This window comes from Phacochoerus africanus, chromosome 4 (assembly GCF_016906955.1).
Source record: "Phacochoerus africanus isolate WHEZ1 chromosome 4, ROS_Pafr_v1, whole genome shotgun sequence".
Classification (NCBI taxonomy): Eukaryota; Metazoa; Chordata; class Mammalia; order Artiodactyla; family Suidae; genus Phacochoerus; species Phacochoerus africanus.
Window position 1 is genome coordinate 5,189,511 of NC_062547.1, and position 20,575 is coordinate 5,210,085.

General features: G+C 64.7%; 1 protein-coding gene across 3 annotated transcripts; it reads right to left on the reverse strand.

Annotated features, from left to right (window-relative positions):
• Positions 1-1,048: 1,048 nt before the first annotated feature.
• GRK2 (G protein-coupled receptor kinase 2) lies at positions 1,049-19,342 on the reverse strand. Of its 3 annotated transcripts, none has more exons than XM_047775132.1 (21): positions 19,032-19,342; positions 9,451-9,527; positions 7,665-7,738; positions 7,428-7,529; positions 7,269-7,343; positions 7,090-7,151; positions 6,259-6,310; positions 5,964-6,055; positions 5,600-5,699; positions 5,413-5,491; positions 5,182-5,312; positions 4,897-4,991; positions 4,715-4,822; positions 4,489-4,555; positions 4,108-4,208; positions 3,445-3,511; positions 3,272-3,367; positions 2,923-3,085; positions 2,622-2,758; positions 2,425-2,535; positions 1,049-2,344 (listed from the first exon to the last, which is right to left on the reverse strand). In XM_047775132.1, the coding sequence occupies exons 1-21, from the start codon at positions 19,142-19,144 to the stop codon at positions 2,180-2,182; spliced, it is 2,067 nt and encodes a 688-aa protein (XP_047631088.1). In that variant the 5' UTR covers positions 19,145-19,342; the 3' UTR covers positions 1,049-2,179. The 3 variants fall into 3 exon arrangements, with proteins under 3 accessions (XP_047631088.1, XP_047631087.1, XP_047631090.1); XM_047775131.1 differs by having other exon boundaries at positions 2,425-2,538; positions 19,032-19,341; XM_047775134.1 differs by lacking the exons at positions 9,451-9,527; positions 19,032-19,342 and adding an exon at positions 9,099-9,273 and having other exon boundaries at positions 2,425-2,538.
• Positions 19,343-20,575: the final 1,233 nt, after the last annotated feature.

Consider the following 20,575-nt stretch of genomic DNA (forward strand, 5'->3'; position numbering starts at 1 on the left):
TGGTTCCCAAGTCTTGCTCCCTGGTCTTGCTCCGTGGGTTAAGGTTCTGGTAGTGTTGTGGCTGTGGTGGAGGCTGGCAGCTGCAGCTCCAATTCGACGCCTAGCCAGGGAACTTCCATGTGCAGCAGGTGTGGCCCTAAAAAAGCAACAAAAGAAACAAAAAACAAAAGTAGAAGCTAGAGAGGGCTCCAGCCCGGCCTGACTTCAGCCTTCTGGACATACAAAGCCTTTGGAGCTGTCCTACATGGAAGGACATTACAGTGATCTGAAGGCACCACGGCACTGGGTGGCAAAGTGATCCCAGATGGCACCAGAGCCACCTGGCCACAATAAGAGGGCAGGGTGAAATGGCAACTAGGGCCTCCCCCCCTTCCACGGTGCTCGTGCCAGCCTGAGCCACTCCTGACTGCCAGGCCCTTCCAGGCATCGGAAATGTCCCCCGACTCCTCCAGCCCAAAGCTGGAGGCCCAGCGCAAAGGCCATTTTCTCCCAGACTCCGTGGGGCCTTCTCAGTCCTTGCCCGCAGAGCCCCCCATGGACGGGGCATCAGTGACCTTCACTCACGGGGGCCTGTAGGGCAGGGAGGTGGGGTGAAGAAAGCTGAACAGAACCTCTGGGTACATGAGGCCTGGTGCAGGGAGCCCCCAGGGGCTGCACGGCAAGACCAGAGTGGAGGCCACAGCCAGAAAAGCCTGAGGCCCAGAGGGCCGGGGTGGGTGGGTGGGGGGGCTCGTTTGCCCACAGGGTGTCCTCAGCACGGGCCCTGGTGGGCACCGGTACCCAGTGAGCCCCAATGTGACACCAGGCACCAAACTGCAGGCACTGCCTCCCACTTCCCTGGCAGTGGGCAGAAGACCGCTTCTGCTCCCCTGGGGTGAGAGCGGCGGAGTGGGAGCCCCCGCCCCCCACCCCGGTGTCTAGGCCTGTGGGTGCCTGGTGTGGTGGGGGAGGGCATCTGGCACCACCCAGACCCTCTCTCCTCAGGCCCCAGCCCCGCAGAGCTCAAAGAGGACCGCGGGGCACAAAAGAGTCTGACACAGCCAAGGAGTCAGGCACCATTTTTTATAAAAACGCATAGTATCCTCTTCCACTCTTTAAAATCACATTCAAAAATCGGCAAAGAAACGCCCCGGGAGTGAGTAGACGGGAGGGGAGGGCGCGCTGACCCAGCCCCGGGGGAGAGGGCGCGACACCACACGGCAGCGCGACTGGCACGAGGGGGCATGCTGTGGGCGGGGTGGCGCCCTGGGGGGGCGGTGGCACTGACGGGACGTGGGGCTGTGGGGCTGGACGGCTGGCGCGGCACACTGAGCGGCCTGGGGTGGGGAAGGCTGTCCCCCCGGCCCCCTCTCATGTGCTGCCCGGCCAGCCCAGGCTGGCCCCCTGTGGTCCTGGGCAGAAGAGGCCATGCCCGGCCTGGGGAAAGGGGGCTCGGGGCCAGGCCAGGCCAGCGCAGCACAACCCGCAGGTGCCTTTCTGTGGTCCCTGAGCCTGGGCGCTTGGGGTCGGAAGGAGAGGGGGCTGCAGTGAGGGCGGCAGCAGCCACCACCAGTGCCCCCCCAGCCAAGCCCCAGTGTCCAGGGCAGGCAGGAATGGAGGCGGCCGGTGACACGGGGGCTCTTCCCCAAAGAGGGTACAGGAGCCCAAGTCACGTGGGAGGCCCTGGGGTCAGGGAGACGATGGCCCCCTCGTCTGCCAACTGACCAGAGGGCAGGCCAGTGCAGGGCTGTGTCCCTGTCACATGAGGGGCCGCGGAGGGAAAATTCAAGTAGTAACCCTGCGCCGCGGCCTCCCCGGGGGTGGGAGACGCTGGGGCCGCCCAGCTGTGCTGTAGGCACAGGGCTGGGGGTGGCCCAGCTCCACCTGGCACCGTCCCTGGGGAAGGGGCGGGAGGGCTACTGGGGCTGCCGCTCTCCCTGCGCGGGAAGACGTCAGGAGGGGGGTGGCCCCGGAGGACAGGGCAGAGGGTGGCTGGACGGGTGGCAGCGGGAGCCAAGGCAAGCGGGCCCCTCCCTGGGGGCTGGGCCAGGCTGGGGCCACAGGAAATCACAATAATTACAAAATAAAACCTTTTCCGCTTGGCGGGAAAAACAAATAATAAAAATTCAACAAAATAAATTAGAGGTTTATAAAAGGCGGGCAGGAGGGCGGCCGGGCGGGCGGGCAGGCGGGCAGCAGGTCAGAGGCCGTTGGCGCTGCCACGCTGCACCAGCGGCACCTTGCTCAGCTCCACGACGGGCGAGCGCGGCTTGTTCTTCATCTTGGGCACCCGCTGCACCAGCTGCTGGGCCTCGCGGTAGGCGTCGCGCAGCTCCTTCTTCCACTGCACCAGCTCGGGGTCACTCTGCACACGGCCCAGGGTCTGTCAGGCGGGGCCTGGGCGCCCGAAGGACCCTGCCCGCCGGCCCCCGGGGCCCCACTCACGTCGCACTGCAGGACGAACTGCTTGCCGCCTCGGATCTTGAGAAGGAGGCACTTCCGCTCCTTGATCTGCGTCTCCTCCACCGACTGGATCTCCTCCATGGTCAGCAGGCTCTGCTGTAGGGCGGGAGGGGCCGTGAGGGGGCACGACAGCCCCCGCCAGCCACCAACGCCAACCCGGGCACCCGCCCGCTCCTTACCGGGGCCTCGCCCTCGCCCCGCCACTCGAGCCGGTTGGGGAACAGGTAGAAGTACCGCCGCTGCCACTGGGTCAGGAAGGGGTTGCCCATCTTGGACATATAGCCGTGCATGATGCAGTCCTTGCCCAGGGCGTAGTCTGATGCGAGAGAGCGAGAGGGGGCTCAGCCGGCCGCCGCGCCCGGGGCCCAATCCTGGCTTGGCTGCTCTCCGCCTGTGGCCTTGGCCGGCGCCCTGAGCCCCGAGCCTGCTTCTCGTCTCTGAGGCCGGCAGCGGGCGCCCGGAGCAGCCGCCGACCCTCACCTTCCTCGTGGCCCAGCTGCTTGTTTTTGGTTTTCTTGCGGGCCTCCAGCCGGTCCGTCTCGGCGTTGATGGTGTCGAAGACGGTCTCTGCCACCTCCTGCTGCCACCGCTCCGAGATGGTCAGGGGGAAGTTGCGGTAGAGCTCCTGGTCGCTGTCCAGTAACTTCACCGCGGGGACGGGGCAGGCACATCCATCAGCCACAGGCCTGCCCGGCCCCAGGGCCGCGGAGCAGGGGGTTCCGGTCCGGTGGCCACCCCCCCAGGAGAAGGCCCGACAGGCAGGCGGGGCTGGCCTGGGGCCTCAGGCGGCAGAGGGGGGACGAGGAGGCCGCCTGGGCCAGGCCGGTACCTTGATGCCTCTGGTGTCCTCCTCATCGAAGGAGCCAATGTCGAAGGCGTCGGCCGCGTTCACCTCCCCCCGAGGGGGGATCAGCGGGGGAGGGTACTGCATCGCGACAGGGGCTGACGTCAGCACGGGGCGGGGGCTGCGGAGTGCCCGCCTGCCCCAGCTCCAGGGGTTACCTTCTGCAGGAAGACCATCTGCCAGTCCAGGGAACGGAAGAAGGGGCTCTCCTTCACCTCCTGGGCCCTGTGGGGAGAGGGGGGTGCCAGGGCGCGGCACCACCAGGATGGGGGTGAACGATGGGCTGGGGGCAGGTGGTCAAGGTTAACTCCTGGTTCAGCCACTCTGGCTCTGCGACCTTGGGCAAGGTCCTTAAACCTCAGCCTGTTTCCTCATCTCTAAAATGGGAAGAAAAGCAGTTCCCACATCGTAGGGCTGGCGTGAGTTTTAATACCGTGACTCTTGCAACTTCATGCCTAGCACTTAGTAAATGTTTAAGAAACAGAAAAGCTGCTGTCATCGTCGTCATCTCTGTTACAAGGCCCCTCGGGAAGCCGGTCCCCAGCCACCTCCAGTGGCTGAGTCCCAGACAGCTCCCGCTAAAGAACACAGCACAGGGCTGGCCAGGCCCCAACTTGTGAGCTCTTCAGAGGAGAATGGGACCATGGAGGGGACTCCAGTGACAGGACACAGCCCCTGTCCTCAGAGGGGCACAGACGGAGAACCCGGGCAGGCTGGCCCGGCAGCCCACGGCAGAGGCCTGGACACAGCAGCGTGGACACCACCCAGTGCCCGGCAGGGAGGGAAGGCCTAGGACAATGGCCCTGGCCCCAGGCACTCACCCTCGGCCCAGGCAGCCGAGTCTCCGGTTGACGTCCCTCTGCAGCAGCCCCTCCAGCAAGGAGCGGAGCTCGGGGGAGAAGGAGTCAGGCAGCTCCACAGCCTGCGGGAGGAGGAGGCGGAGGTGGCAGGGGCGGAAGGTCCAGGCCCCCAGGAGAGGGAGAGACAGGCCCTAACTCGGCCCTAGCACACGTGCTTCCTCTGACAACACAGAGGGGAGAGCCTACGGGGTGGGAGGTCAGAGTGGGGATAAGCAGCCCAAGACGGCGGCCGGCGGCTGAGAACCAAGAGGCTGTGACCCTGATGCCCGCAGCAGACCCCAGCCTCACTGTGGCCCCCCACCGACTCCACCCAGCCTCCCTGGGCTGGGACCCTCCACGCACCATAGTCAATGTCATTCTGTCGATCTCATGCTTGTCTTTGGTCTTGTGCTGCCGGAAAGGGCTGTGCCTGGACAAGAAGGGCCGAAGTCCAAGGTCAGAGGACAGGACTGGGGAAACGGAGGCAGGCCGCAGGAGTGGTCCTTGCCAAAGCCAGGGCTGGTGCTGCCCTAACACCCAGGGAACAGCCCCCAGCCGCCCTCCTGGCCTGGGGAAGAGGCTCACTCACCCTCGCAGCAGCTTGAAGAGCATGCAGCCCAGGGAGAACCAGTCGGCGCTGCTGTCGTAGGCCACGCCCTTCTGCAGGACCTCGGGGGCCATGTACCCATGGGTGCCCCTACAGGAGCAAGAAGGCCATGAGCGGGGGCGGTGGAGGGAGCAGGAGGGGAGGGTGGGGGCCGGGGCACTCACACGCTGGCGTGGGGCTTCTTCTTGGAGAAGTCGCAGGCCAAGCCTAGGTCTGAGATGCGCACGTGGCCGTGCTCGTCCAGGAGAATGTTGGCCGGCTGTGGGGGGAGCCCGGTGAGCCGCCCTCGGAGTGGCTCAGGACAGGGCCCGGCCAGGCAAGACGCCAGCCGGGTCGCTGTCTTTGCTCTAGAGGGTGTGGGTGTCCAGGGACTAGACCCTGGGGCCAGGCCGTCCTGGGAACCCCTGGCCCGCTGGCCGTCGGTGCTGGGAGGGGGCCGGGCGGCTCACCTTCAGGTCCCGGTAGACGACGAAGCGGTTGTGCATGTGCTCCAGGCCCAGGATGATCTCGGCCGCGTAGAAGCGCATGTCGGCCTCGGAGAAGACCCCGTGCTGGGACAGGTGGTAGTGCAGGTCCCCGCCTGAGGGAGGCAGCCCGGCAGGGGCGGGCGCTCAGCTCCCGCCCCGGCCCCCAACCCCACCCCGAGGTCCCCCGCACCCCGGGGCCGGCCCGGCCCTCACCGTTCATGAGATCGAGGATGAAGCTGAGCTTGTCCGGCGTGTGGAACGCGTAGGACATGCAGACGATGAACGGACAGTCCTGGGGGCGGGGGTGGGGGCGGGGGTGGGGTGGGGTGGGGAGAGGGGATCAGTGGGAGCTGCCCGGGCCCGGGGCAGGGGGCTGCCCAGGGGCCGGCTGCCCGCTCACCCCGGTGCTGACGAGGGACAGCATGATGCGCTCGTTCAGGGCCAGCGTCTCCCCCTGCTTCATCTTGATGCGCTTCTTGTCCAGACACTTCATGGCGTACCTGCCGGGGAGCGCCGCTCGGTCAGGGGGGAGGCGGGGGCACGGGCAGCCCTCGGGGCTCTGGCAGGGAAGACTACGGGCCGGGCCGTGACAAGCGCGTGACGCTCAGAGACAGAGGGGGCAGAGGGCGAAGAACAGGCAGGGAGGGTGAACGGCTCTCTGTGGACACCTGCCCATTCCGGGCCCTGCCACCTGCCCGCGGGGCACCCTGGCGGCTCGCCTCTCCCTCAGGCAGCCCACCCGAGGCTGGCGCCCCAGTGCTCACATCTTGCCCGTGTCGGCCTTGCGGCACCCGTAGACCTCACCGAAGCCCCCTCGCCCGATGATGCGGTGGACGCTGAAGTCGTTCATGGTCAGCTGCGGGGACGGCAACGATGGGGTCGCTGTGGGCCGCCGGGGCCACCCGAGCCCCCTTGCCCAGGCCCACCCTCGCCACATGCTTCCCTGCCTTGGACTGTCCCCAGCCGCCCCCCGGGGGTTGAAAGGTGGCCCCCCCTGGCCTGGCCCCCGGGGGGGCGGAGCGGGGAGCAGGGCTCTCCAGGCCCGCCCCGCACACTCACGTGGATGTTGAGCTCCACATTCTTCCACTGGCAAAACCGGGTGAACTTATCGCTGCAAGAGAAAAACTCGGGCTCAGACACGCCTTGGGGGCTGAGTGGAATAGTGCTGGGGGCGAGCTGCCTCATCCCACTGCCGCTCCCTGGGGTCCGGAGCCTCAGTGTCCACTTCCGGGGCTGCCCAGGGAGAGTGCCAGCCGGAGCCGCCCCCGCTCCCACGCTGGCCCTGCTCTCAGCCTCTGGGCTCCTGCTGGAATCAGATAAGCTCAGAGGGGAGGTCCTCCAGTCTGCCCCCGACTTCCTGCTACCATGTCCACAACAATGCTGGCCTCATCCCTGCTTGCATACTTCTAGTGACACAGCACTCACTCCCCGGGAAGCCCTCACCCCATGGCCAGGCAGCTGGGACACTAAGAAAGCTGCTCCTTACATGGAGCGGAAATCTGCCCACAACTCCCACCCTCCAGGCTGGCTCTGGCCGCGAAGGCCACAGTGGGCAGAGGGTGGGCAGTGTGTCCTCTTGTGCCCATCCCTGGGCCAGATGGGCCTGGCTGGGTGCCAGACAGACCACGGGAGGGGAGAGGCGTGGGTGGTCCCTCGTGCCGTGTAGGCCCTCCCAGGACAGGCTTGGGGGTGCCTGGGGCTCAGAAGTGTTGGGGGTGGGGAGTGTGGAGGTGACACCCTCGCTGGAGTGCCCACGCTGGGGTGGAGACAGGCCCAGGCGCCCACCTGCCGGGGGAACTAAAGCAGGCTGGCTGCTCTCCTCCGCGCCATCCACACCCCTTCCCAGCCCGGCCCCTTTCTCCCCTCCTGCTCCTGCATGTGCCCACTCACCTCTCGATGAATTTCTGGAACACGTCTCCTTGAAGGTTCTGGCAAATCTCTTCAATGTACGGCTAAGGGAGGAAGCGGGAGGTTGGTGACTGAGCCGGGGTGGGAGCTGACCAGGCTCCTGGACCCGTGCTGCCCCAGGGGGACGCCGGCTGGGCCGGGGGGTGGGGGGCAGCACACACCTGGAAGAGATCCGGAGGCACCTGCTTCTTCACCAGGTGGCCCTGCACGTGCTCGATGGCACTTGTTGAGAAGGGCTGGGGAAGACAGGGCGGTGAGCTCGCCGCCGGGCCTTCCACCCCGGCCCCACGCGCAGGCCGGCAGGCGGGCCGGGCACTCACGTGCGAGCAGGCCAGCAGCTCCTTCATGATGTAGGTGTCGAAGATCCCCCGGCTGCAGGCCAGGCGCTCCTCCTCCGTCTCCAGCTTCTCATACCTCTTGATCTAGGGGGCAAGATCCCCGCAGGTGACTTCTGGCCCAGCAGGGTGCGGGGGCACCACGCCAGGTGCCCCGGATTCGAGGGAAGCAGCCCGCCCCGTGCCCACACACAGCAGGGCCAGGCCCGCCCGGAGCCCCACCTCCTCGTAGAATTCCACCAAGGGCTTGGCCTCCTCCAGGTGCTTCAGGCAGAAGTCTCGGAAAAGCAGGTACCCTGAAAGCAAGCGTCATGTGTCACCCTGAGCCCCACCCCCAGGGGCCTTCCCATCATGGTGGGTGGTGTGGGCTTGGGGCTGCGTGGGCAGAAGTAGTCCAGGAGGTGGCAGAGGTAGTCTCTGCCCCAGACCAAGGCTGGGCAATGTGGCTTCAAAGGCCGGTGCCAAGCAAAGATTCTTGGATTCAGGGTCAGGGCACCTGCTCTTCTACCCCACCCCCCGTCAAGCTCTGCTTCCTCAGGTGCTGGCTGGAAAGGGACGGGTGCCCGCCAGTGAGGCAGCGGTGTGGGGCTGACTCTGTGCCTACAATTTGGGGCCTGCACCTCCTCCAGGAGGGCCATACACCCGCCAGGCGGGCTGTGAGGTGCTATCAGATCCACCCTGGCCGCCCAGAGCCACGGGGCCTGGTGGGAAGGAAGGCTGCTCCAGTGGGGGGCGGGGAGCTGGGCGCACCCCTCCCTGGACCTCACACCCCCTCCCTCATCTGGCTGATTCTCACAGCAGCCATGAGAACTGGCAGACGGGGAAACCGAGGCAAGGGAGGCCTGTCAGGCAGCAGGTGCACGGCAGCCTGAGTGGAACGTGGGGCTCTCCTGCCCAGAGGCCGGTCCTGGGGGCCTTGGTGCAGGGGGCTTCGAAGGGTACAGGCCCCCAGGAAGGGACGAGGTGAGACAGGCTCACTGGAGACCTTGGACGGGCAAGGCCTCCCCGCACCAGGGATGGGGCTGAGGCCTGGCCCAGGCAGCCCTGGAGGGCAAAGCAGAGGGAAGGGGGGTTGGTCTCTACTCCCTCCAGACAACGGAGACCAGGCTCACGCGGGGTGGCTTTCCACACCTCCACTGGCCCCACTGCCTGGGCACCTTGGCCACAGCTCGCGGCCATCCCTTCTGGGAAGGGCACACTGACTGGCCTTTCAACTCTGTACCCTTAGGACCGGGGCTTCCTTTCACTGACACCGCCTCAGCCGGCCTTCCAACAGCCTTGGGCAGTGGGGCTCCCGAGTCCTGGCTCCCCGGTGAGACTCAGAGAGGTAAAGCAGTGTGTCCAAGGTCACACAGCACGGGCAGGGGCCCCAGACTGCGTGCTTCCTGACACGCTGACTCCCTCCCCCGAGCCTGCCAGGCCAGGCCACTCCCACGGCAGGGCTGAGCTCCTGCTCTCCGAAGGCCAAGGCCGAACCAGAGTGGCTGCATGTGCCTGGAGCCTGCTGCCCCCAAGAGCCGCCTCGACCCTTCCCTGTGAGCCAGGTCTGCCCCAGGACAACGGGCCGGGCCGAGGAGGAGGCCGGGCCAAGGAGGAGGCCGGGCCGAGGAGGAGGCCGGGCGGCGGCGGCGGGGCCTGCCAAAGCAGGCTGCTCACCAAGAGGGCCCGTGGGGGCGGGGGTGGCGACCGCAGGCGGCGGGCGCCACAGGAAGGGCCCCGCCCCTTCCTGTCAGCTCTACCAACGGCCCGAGCAGCTGTGCCTGCGCCAAGGGGAAGCTGCAACTCTCAAAAACAAAAACCCCAAAGGAGGAACTTCCCCGGCGGCCCTGGAAGACTGCTGGGCCCCCACCTCCTCCAGAAGGCTCGCTGGCTGCCCTGCCCCCGCCCCCCCTGCCCCAGGGGATGGGAGACCAAGCCTCCTGGGAGAGGGGACAGAGTCCGGCCAGCCGGACAAGTGGCAGAAGCCTGTGGCTGGCAGAACCCACTCCCCCCAGCTCCCCTTACTCACCCAGCTTCTGGGAGAAGATCTTCTCGAAGGTCACCTCGCCCCGGTCCTCCAGGTACTTCTGCATGACGCTGCGGATGCTGAGAGACAGAGGGGCCGTGGTGACCAGGCGCCCCCCAGGGCCCCCGACAGGCCTCCTGGCCCTTCCCTGGAGGGTCACTGCCTCCTCTCCCAGAACCTGGGTGACGGGCACTGCTGGCAGGTGTCACTGCTCCCTCTAGGAAGGCAGCCCCCCTGCTGGACCTCACCACGGGTCCCATCAGAGGGACCTGAGAAAGCCTGTGCCTGCCCACCAAGGCTCTGCCCCCCAAAGCTAGGGGACCAGCAGGTGGCTGCTCAGAAATCTGGTCCCAGTGCTGCCTTCGGCTGGCTTTGGGAGCTTAGCCAAACCTTAAAAGCCAGGCCTCACCCATCAGCCAATGATGGATCAGGAAAATGCAGTCCATCCTGACCCTGGGAGATGCCTGGCTAGGAAGCAGAGCGAGGCGCTGATGCATGCGAACGGCGTGGTGCGGGGGGACCTGGGCGCATGCCGCTACGTGAGCAAGACGGGCAGCAAAGGCCACGTATTACACGATTCCATTTATGTCACATGTCCAGCACAGACAGAGCTACAGACGCAGCACGCTGGTGGGTGTCAGAGGCTGGAGAAGGAAAGGCGAATAACGGCTGATGGGTGTGAGGTTTCTTTCTGAAGCGAGGGAGGCGTTCTGGAATCAGGCAGTGCTGAGGGCTGCACAGCACGGTAAATGCACTAAAATCCACTCAACTATATACTTTTACAGGATGAATGTTCGAAGAATTATATCTCAATATTGAAAAAAAAAAAAAAAAAAAGCCAAGCCTCAGTTCCTGTGTCCCTGGTCCCTGAAGTGAAACCCCTGCCCTTGGTTGTCTGGGGCGAGAGGGCCGTCGTGACGACAGAGGCCCAAGCCCACACTCCCCGCCCCCAGTCACCTCACCCACAACACTGAGTGCTGCTGTCTGGGAAAGTCACACCTGGCCACGCTTAATGCCTCCGTCACACCTCGCTGTCCCCTCTTCTCTCCTGGGCCACCCGCAGTCCCAGCTTGCCAACCAGCTGTGGTCACACCTGGCCTAACTGGCCCAGGTTCCTGAGTGCCTTTCGCTGCCTGTACTGAGGGCCGTGCTGGGCAGTCACACCTGAGCCGACGCGATGCTCGCACAGCCTCAGGACACGCGGGGCCACCAGCGGGCCGCTGACGGAGAGCACTCTGCACGCCCAGCTCTTGGAGCCCCGCACAGGGGCCTGGCCACCAGGGCCTGCTGCCCATCACCAGTGAAAGGCGTCAGGTGCCCTGCCCTCCAGGAGGCCCTCCCAGGGCACCAGACTAGCACCTGTGAGTCCAGGACATTAGCCCTCACGAGGCCAAGCCTGAGCGGGGCCCGGTCAGTTGCAAGAGACCCAGGAAGGAGAGAGTGTTCTGGGCCCCCGGGAGAGGCTGCTGGGGAAGGTGGAAAACGTCACTGGGTCCTCAAACGCAAACAGGCTATCAACAGGTGGCAAAGCCCAGGCCAGGTGGGTGGATGTGGGACAGGCAGGATGGATGAACCACTGAGCAGCAGGGAGGCTCAGGTCAGGGCGGCAGGTGAGCAGCCAGACTGCACTGGAGGCACCCACGGAGGGAGCCCAGGTGTCTGACAACACTGGGCCGGGGGGGTCGGGGGAGAAACAGGGTGGGGTGGGAGTAGGCTCGGGCTGCGGGGGAGCGGTGGACGGACAGAAGAAGGGTTCACAAGGCCAGTGGGCGGTTTGGAGGCTCAGGCCCCATCAGAGAGGGAGAGGAGAGAAGGCTCCAGGCAGGGCCCGGGACCAGCAAACCCTGCCCAGCCTGGGGGCCTCCTGCCCCCTCTGCTCAGCACTCTTCTGAGGAAGTTGGGGTGCAGGCCCGGGCCCTGGCCCTCCGGGGCCCGAGCCCAGGGTGGAGCCACACAAGGCAACACCGGAGAGCACAGTCCTGGAGCCGCGACCCCTCCCCTGCCTCCCCACCCCAGCTGCTCGGAGAGGCCGCGACCTCCTGGAAACTGCCTCCAACAGGAAGGAGGGTGCTGATGACCAGGACAGCCCTCCTATGTCCCCATCCTGTGACTCCAACCAAGAGGGGAAGAGTCCCATCCTGAGGACCCTGTGCTGCCACCTCCGAGCCGGTTCCCTCTGGGAGAGCGAGGACGCCCTCCACAGATGCAGGGACCCCAAGGCCGGGATGTGGCCCTCGGGCACGCTGGCACACCTGCCCCTCCTGGGGGCCACACCCTTGCTCACGTCCACCAGCCACCGTCCAGGACACGCCTCCCTGGCTCTGTGGGACTCACAGGGCCTCAGGAGGTGAGACCAGATCTCAAGTCCCCCACGTGCTTCACACACGTCAGGAGCTGACACATCTGATGCCGAGAAAGATGCAGCTCCTGCCCTGGGCCTTCAGACTAGACGGGCACCCAGCTCTGCCAGGGACAACTTGGGCCTCCTGTTTGGACAGGGAAAACGGCCCAGGGGGTGTGCTGGGTGGAGTGCAGCGGGGAGCACCCAGGGCAAGGAGGCGAAGGCTCAGTGGGGCCACGAGACCCGGCAGGCGGGAGTTAGGGGAGCGGAGCCTGGGAACGCTGCAGAAGCCAGCTTTCTCCTAGGAGGGGACAGGAATGCTGGGCCCTCGCCACCCCTGGTGCAGCTCTTGGCTCTCTGTGTCCACACCCCACTCCTCTGTTTCGGGACATCATGGTCCATGGAAAGGGATGACAAAAAGCAAGACAGAGGGACGAAATATCACAAAATGTTCATCCTCCACGGAAGTGGCTGATCAGAAGGTCGTCAGGCGTGGTCAGGTGGACTGTCCAGACAGGCAGATGCAGACGACAAGCAGAGGGACTGCAGCCTGTCACGGATGACCCTACCGCAGCCAGGCCTGGCCCCTGCAGGAGTCACTGGGAAGCCCCGCAGGGGACCAGCCAGCACGCAAAGGCCGGGGAAGGGGAAAGGCTCTCGGAGGGCCTGCCTGTGAGACAGCCAGCCGGAGCCGGCTCTTCTTGGGGGCACCGGGCCAGGGCCAGCGGCAGGCCCTCTCCCCTCCTGCAGCTCCATGCAGGCTGGGCCCAGGGAGCGGCGGGGAGCTGGGCTCAAGGCTGCCTCGGGGCCAGATCCCCCCTCCCTCGAAGGCTGCATGGGATGGCCACAGCATTCTTCCCAGCCCGCAGCACTTCACTTTCTTCCTTAAAAAGAAAAAAATGTTTTCTAAATAAAATAAACAACCCCCCAACCAAACACGAGGTCAGACTCAGCAGAGTCCTTGAAGAGGAGGCCCCCGAAGCGGCAGCGTTAGGGTTTCCTGTCCATTCCCACGGGGCTGGGGCTGAGGGAGCCAGGAGGTTAGGGAAACGTGCCGTGGGGTCACTCCCGCCAGGGTGGCAAGCACAGGCTGGCAAGGAGGCGGTGGTGGCCTCCTGGGCTGGGTCAGCTTCGTCTCCTACCCCCGCTCCCTGATGCTGGCAGCGTCTGGAGCCGCGACAGGCCCAGAGCAGCATTCCTGCCCCGGCCCGGGGCAACAACCCTGAGATCCAGGAGTAGTGGCTCCCACATCTACGCCGGTGGTCAGGAGCGCCAAACGCCCGCATCATTCCCCCTGGAAGGACCCTAAGGCTCCCAGCCCCTCCGGGAAGGGCCCTCAGCTGCCTTTGCTCCCCGCAGTCAGACGAGCACCCGGGCCTGGCTCCAAACGGCTCTCCCCACCTCCCTCCTGGAGGCCAGGCCAAGTCACAAACTTTAAGGTCCAGTTTCCCCACTTGTAAAGGGAGGATGTCAACAAATGCTGAATCGGCACCACCCAGCTGGGCACTGAAAATGGCCGAGAGGACATGGCAGAAGGAGAGCTCTCCCGAGATGCCAGCCTTGCCATGAGGGCTGTCAGCTCCCTCCTCCTCCAGGGCCCCCCAGCCTGCCCTGCCTTCTAGACCGTGATCAGAAGCCACGCCCCACACCTGCCCGGTCCTCGGAGGGTGGGGCTACGGCCAGGCGGCCTCCTGATTGGTGAGCGCTCCCCGGGGCTGAGCCCACCAGCTCTCCTGGGGCCAGAGTGGTGGCAGCGCCACTTGACTCACCGACCAGCCTCATGCACGTGGGCCACTCCGCGGCGGTTGGTGGGCAGAGCTCGGTACCTGCCCTGCCAAGGTGGCAAGGGCCCCTTGTCAGGAGCTGCCCGGCCCCACTGCCTGTGACCAGGGCCGCAGCCGGAGGAGAGAGAGCACCTCCCCCCATCCCAGCGAGTTGGGGGGGACCCGGCGGAGGGGGAGAACTTCCGGTACCTCCAGGCACCATGTGGCTCAAAGGAAACGCTAAGTCCCTTGCTCTGTGGCGCAGCGGCCTCACGGACGACTCCCACTCAGGGTCATAGACTCGTTTATGTGGACTGGGAGGGACCGTAGCGTCAGAAGCAGAGACACTCATTTTGACGCCGAGGAAATCGAGGGCAGAAGTAGCGGAGCTGTTCACTCAGAGTCCCAGGCCGGCCCTCCCTGAGAATGGGCCTCTGCCAGGCAAGGGCCTCCCTCAGCCTCTGTGGAATTGCTGGGTGAAGGGTCTCAGGGGACCCCAGACTCGTGCCCTGGCTGCCTCGGCCCCCACCTCCACCAGGCTGGGGGCAGCCTTGGCCGGCACCTGGCAGGTCGGGGGCTGCGGTTCCTGTGCTCCTTGTGACAGGGATGACAGAGGAGCTCAGGACAGCGCAAGCTGGCACGGGGGCTCCAGGCCTGGCAGGTCTGGTGCAGCCCCACCAGGAACTGTCAGCTATGGGAGACGACGGTTAAGCCCGCCGAGAGGAGGCTGTAGCTGAGGCTGAGGTGCTGCTTTGTGGCATTTCCAGGAAACCTGGCACCGTGGTGGCAGCGGTAAGAGGAAGTCCTCTGGGGCATCTTATTAACATTTCTCAATGACTCTCCTTGGAGCCAACAACATCCTCAGAGCTTGAGGACAGGGCCACATACCAAATGGGAAAGACTAACCCTGAGCCAGGGAAGATAAAATGACACCCACTGGGCACCACCCACAGGAGCCCACCTCGTAGCAACCCAGATTCCCCATGGCATGGCGGCCACAAAGTGACAGCTTGCAGAATGTGCGGGGAAAAAGCACTCTAGCAGCTTGTCACGCATCACTGCTGCCACCACGTTAGAACAAACGCAGAGCCAACTTCCAGGGCTCGCTGCCCTGCAGCTCCCAGGAAGCCCAGCCCCAGAACGGCCTCAAGAGTCAGAAGACAGAGCTGCTAACACTGGAAAAGCCCCTGCTGAAACCCTGCTCTGCGGCGGGCCGACAGGCTCCCCTTCTCATGGGCGATGAGGCAAAGGCAGGCATGTTTCCGTCTTAGAAAAGGCTGCAGAGCCCTCACGCTGAGCCTCTCCTGACTGAAACAGACCCGTGACTACTTGAGTGGAAGGCACTCTCGTATCTGGCCTGCAGAGGGTCCCGGCCCCTCGAGGCCACAGGAAAAAGGGGCAGGTGTGACGGAGCCTGTGAACTCCTCAAAGACCCTCGCGTCCTCGTGGCTCCTGCTGTCTCTTTCCAGGCAGGAGCATGACGTCCTGAGAGCGCCAGCCAGGCGCAGGCAGCCTGAACCCAATGGCCCCCGAGAGCTCAGCCCCTCGGCAAAGCCTCCCCGGGGGCCCGGGGCGGGCAGGAAACGCCGCTGCAGGCGTGCCTGCCCCTGACGTCATCGGGAGTTTACTACTAAGGCTTGATCGTGCATTAATAGGACACATTATTCCCGGGTTGTCAGAGCCCAGACTCCCCGGCACGGATGCCGACCTGTGATGCTCACACTCCCTCCAAATCCATTCACTGAGGGAACGGCAGGCGGCCGAGCAACTTAACGGCAAAATTGTGAAACCCATGCTCTGGCAAGGAGAACAGATGGGAAACGACATCCTGGAGACCCACTCCTGGGGCGAGTGGGGGCTTCAAAGGCCCCGAGGAAATGAGTGCCCCAAAGATAATCTCATTTTCAGGGCTGGGAGGGGAGAGAACGCCGCTACTGGAGTGGAAAGTTCTGGGTAGGGGATAAAGGCTGGAAACAGCAGGGTTTCTGCTGGTGATGGAGACGTGGAGGGAGGAGGAGAGGAGAGAGCCATTCCCTGCACCCGTTCCTTCCACAAATCCAGGGCAGGAAGTCCTGGGAGCAAAGAGTTAACAGGAACGGAGCCGAAGCAGGAGGAAGAGTGGCGGGTCTGGGAGCGGGGAAGCCAGCAAAGGGCAGGGAGGAGGAAATCCACGGTGGGGGAGGGACCAGGAAAGAGCCGCGGAGAACCGGAGGCTGCAAGAGGCACCGGCTCTGACATCTGCCGCTGGGGCTGCTGCTGTCACCGGGGAGGGCAGGGGCGTCTCCTGGGACCGCCTGGCCGGTCTCCTCCACCAGGAGCCCAGAGATTAATTACATGAGGCCTCCGTGGTCATATTAAGCAAATGACGATAATTATGGACGGCTGCCGCTGCTGAGAAAGGGAGGCAGCAGCTCCTTGGGGGAGAGGCACAGACCACAGCCCCCGAGGGCGGAAGGGGCCAGAGAGGTCACCTGTGAAGGGCGGCTGCCTCCTTGGACCAAGGGGGAAACTGAGGCAGGCTCAGCTGGGATGAGATGCGCCCAGGTCCCATGTGAGCTGGGACCTCAGCAGGATTAGAAGATGGGGTCCCAGCGACCCAGCTGCCTCCCTCCACGAGAAGGGCGAGAAATGGGTCTGTTTCCTCGGATTCTACAGGGTGACAGAAGGGGAGGCCCCTGTGCCAACTCAAAGTGGCGCTGTGCCCAACAGCTCCTGTTCCCCAGCCCTGAGAAGTCAGAACTTCGATGCCAGCCCCAGCTCCCAGCCAAGCCACAACTCGGGCACCAGCCGCAGGGAGGCTGCCAAGACGGACCCACCCCAAGGTGGGAAAAACTCCAAATGGCACCTGTCACAGACAGACCTCGGCCTTTCTCCCCGACCTTGACCTCGGGGGTGAGGGCAAGACATGATCTCAGGTGTGGAGCTGAGCCTTGTGACCCAAGACAGTTATGGTGCTGGGGGCTGCTCTGCTGCTTCCAGGCCACCTCCCAGAGCCACAGCTCCCCGGGCAAGGGGTGCCAACTGGCACATTCCACGAAACAAGGACCGGGTGAGGGCAGAGGTACGGAGCGGGCGTGCGGAAGAAATGAGGCACAGCAGGGGCAGAGCACATGGGAGTCCAGAGACCCCAGGTGCCATCTCCGCCTCGCCTCCGGGACCAAGTCTCTGAGCTTCAGCTGCTTCAACTATTAAATGAGAAAATACCACCTGCCATGCTTGCTTCCCACAGTTTTGTGAAAAGGATAAAATGGAGTAAAAGGCACTCTGCAAACTGGGACGTGCCAGGCAAACGTATGCGACAGCCTAATGATGTCCAGGGCAGGAGGCCTCTGACCCAGGAGGCCTCTGACCTGTGGGCAAAGCACAAAGCAAAGGACGGCGTCTCCTCCGAGGCGGGAGGCCCCTCGCGGCCTTGGTGCAGGAACGGCCACTGCTGGGGCCACTAGTCCGTCTCAGGGCGTGGGCCATCTAGCCACCATCATGCCACCAGATGGTGACCCTACATGAGGACTCACAATACCTGGTTCTCCGGCTCTTGCTGTTCCCCTAAAACTCCCGGCCCACCTGGTTTCAGACTCGACACAGTCCTGAAATTTCTTGAGCAACTACTACACGCGAGGCACGGCCTTGCCAACCCCACAGGTTGGTTTTTGGCTCGACTGAGATGACACATGTCCCAAACAAGTCAACTATTCTCATTTCCACCATCAGGCCTATCGCCACCATCACGATCATGGCGGGTAAAGGGACAGGGAAAGAGGACCATCTTGGTTCTCGGGGTTCTAACCCCTGCAGAGCCAACCCAAGGCGGGGCCCCGTCGGCAGCAAAGCATTCTGGGACGAGATTACCCAAACGCAGAGAATTCTAGAAAAGGCCCCGCCTCACAGTTTACACAAGTCCGACCCACAGGAGGGTCTTGAGGCCCGCGGCCACCAAGGGGAGTCACTGCGAACCCCAGAGGTTGACGCCCCCATTTCCTCCCTCGTGGCTTTGTCATTTCTGAACTCATTTTGTTCTAACTGTCGCTGCTCCCTGGACAGCCCCCAGCTGACAGTCAGTCTGGTTCCTGTTTTGAGAAATCTGATTGCAAATGTCTTAAAAAGGGGGGGGGGGTGCCCTAACGGCCTTTTCAAAATGCAGACCGATTTTCCTCTCCCAGGCCTGGTGTTCAGTCAATTCGAAAGCCAGCAAACAGGGCCCGGTGGAGGGGACCGGAGATGCTGGCCCCGCAGCTTTGGGCCCTGCTTCAAACACTCAGGATGCCACGGTCACAGTCCTTATTTCGCACCCACCGCATTTCACAGATGAGAACACTGAGGCCCTGAAATGGGAAGGGACTTGCCCAAAGTCACATGATAAGACCATGACAGCTCAGAGGGGCCCAGGCTCCTGGGCCGGCTGGGCCTCAGCATGGCAACTCCCAGGCAGAGATAGAGGAGTTGCTGGGACTGGTGGTAGGCCCGTGGCTCTTGCAGTTGCGGAATAACAGATCCCCGCTCAGGCCAGAAGGGTGGCCACATTGTGGAACCAGCAGCCGGAAGCCCTGATCTGGCAGCCAGGCGCCACCCTGGACTACCTGTGACACTGAGCAGGCTACTCCCGTCTGGGCCTTCGGCTTCCCCACCTGTTCCACACTGGTTCTACCCACCCATGGGCTGCTTGACGCTCCAACAATGGGAAAACACTCTAGAAGCCATAAAACACTGGACAGCCTGAGCTACTGCCTGTATCCTGTCTGTTCCTGTCCCTAAATCCTGAACAGTTTAAACTTTGATATCAGGTGCAATGTCATCAGTTGTCTCACAGAGAGGTGGCAGCCGTGGTCCAGCTGCTGCAGGGGTGCCGGGACGTCCCCTGGCAAATGGCACCCACAGGGCACCACAAGCAGGGCCTGCCGGAGGACGAATTCGCGGGGAGAGGGACAGATGGTGTCTTAATGGGATGGGGCGCACACCGTACCCTGCTCCCCACCACCGCCCCAGCCCCTAAAGCCGAATTCAAACCCCACCCCACACCAACGACCCACCCGAGGAATGGGGAAGACCCAGTATCCCCCAAACCTCAGGCAAGTGTCCACCCGAGGGGGCCAGGGTGGGGGCAGTGGCACCCGGGGGGCGGGTGCTGGGAGCAGGGGCAGCGGAACGAAGAGAGGAAGAGTCCGGCCAGGCAGATGGGCAGGCAGGGGAGGGGACCCAGGGCTACCCGAGGAGAATGAAGGGGAGCAAGGAGCCCCTGGGGAAGAAGGCAGGCGCGAGGGGCCGACAGAGACCGGGGCCAGGCAGAGTGTGTGACGGGAGAGGGAGGCACAGTGGGGCAGGGGGCACCGGGCGGGTCGGGGAGCCAGGGGAGCTGGCAAGCCCGGCGCTGGGGCGCGCCGGGTTCAGGTGCACAGGCCCCGGGGCGCCGGGGGCAGAAGGGGTCCCGGGGCCAGTGCCCGGGGGTCTGGGGCCGCGGGGCGCGGGGCCGGCGCCCGCCTCACCTGGGCTCGGGCAGCAGGATCTTCTTGCTGGCGCGCGCGGCCGGCGTGGCCTTGCTCTTCTCCATGGCCATCAGGTAGCTCACGTCGGCCAGCACCGCCTCCAGGTCCGCCATCTTGGCGGCGGCGGCGGCCTCTCCCGCCGCTCGGCTCCGCTCCGCTCCGCTCGGCGCGCTCGGCCCGGCCCGGCCGCTCCGTCGGCCTCGGGCGCCGCCGCCCGCCTGGCCCCGCTGGGCGCCCGCGGCTCCGCTCGCCGCGGCTCACAGGCGGCGCCGCCCCATGGCGCCGGCTCGGGCCCGGCCCCGGCTCGCTCCGCTCCCGCCGGGACTGCAGTCGGGCCGCCGCCGCCGCCGCCGCCGCCGCCACCGCCGCCGCCGCCGCCGCCGCCGCCGCCACCCGCGCCCCGGAGCCGCCGCCGCCTCCGGCCCCGCCTGCCGCGCACAGCGCCAGCGAGCCCGCGAGGGGCCGGGCGGCCGGGCGGCGGCGCCCCCTGGAGGCCGCGCGGGTGGCCTGAGACTGACCCCCGGGGCCACCCGGACCCCGTCTCGGCCCCGCCCCGTGGCCTCGGATCTCGGACCCCAACCTTCAGCCGAGACCCTGACCCCGGACGTGGAACACGGCAGGGACCTGGCCCGAAGAAGACCCCAGACCCAGACCCGGACCGCAGCTCGGATCCCAGACTCCACAAGAGACCATGGCCGGGACCGCAGACTGGCGTTTCAGAACGTAATCCCAGGGACTTGGATCTCAGAGCCTGGCTGTAACCCCTGACCCCTGACCTTGGACACAGTCGGAAATCGCACCGCAGACCCGGATAACATTCCTGACCCCAGACTCCGAACAGGACCTCAGACCTAGACCTTGGACCACCACCTCAGACTCTGACCATGGCCTGGGATCAACACTCTGAGGGCCCGGCCCCCCCCCCCCCCCCCCCCCCCCGCCCCACATCCAGACCCTACCACTGACCCCAGACCCAGATTGTGGACCATGACCTCAAACACTTGATGCCACCCATGGACCACGACCTCCATCCCACCTTGGTTGCTGACCCCAACCTTGATCCCATCCTCAGACTCAGACCGCTATGATGACCCTAAACCCTGGACTTGAGAGCAGGGCCCAGACCCAGATGTGGGCCATTCACTGCAGACCAGGGTTCTAGACTCAACATCAAAAACTCTGAACATGGGGGAGTTCCCGTCCTGGCGCAGTGGTTAACGAATCCGACTAGGAACCATGAGGTTTCGGGTTCGGTCCCTGGCCTTGCTCAGTGGGTTAATTATCCGGCATTGCTGTGAGCTGTGGCATAGGCTGGTGGCTACGGCTCTGATTAGACCCCTAGCCTGGGAACCTCCATGTGCCGCAGGAGCGGCCCAAGAAATGGCAAAAAGACCAAAAAAACCCCAAAAAACTCTGAACATGGACCCAGGAACAGGACATCCAACCGGGACTGAGACTGGACCTAGAACATTGAACAGGTTGCCATGGACCTGGGAGCTGAAAAATGCAGTCAGACTCCAGACCTACCTGAGTCCCAATCCTCA

Excerpts from the sequence above, each read along its gene's own strand:
- GRK2 (XM_047775131.1), bottom strand. The coding sequence starts at position 19,144 with ATGGCGGACCTGGAGGCGGTGCTGGCCGACGTGAGCTACCTGATGGCC. Across the intron at positions 5,492-5,599 it reads TGTCCCTCGTCAGCACCGGG|GACTGTCCGTTCATCGTCTG; the intron begins GTGAGCGGGCAG and ends CCCCGCCCCCAG. Across the intron at positions 4,823-4,896 it reads AAGAAGCCCCACGCCAGCGT|GGGCACCCATGGGTACATGG; the intron begins GTGAGTGCCCCG and ends TTGCTCCTGTAG.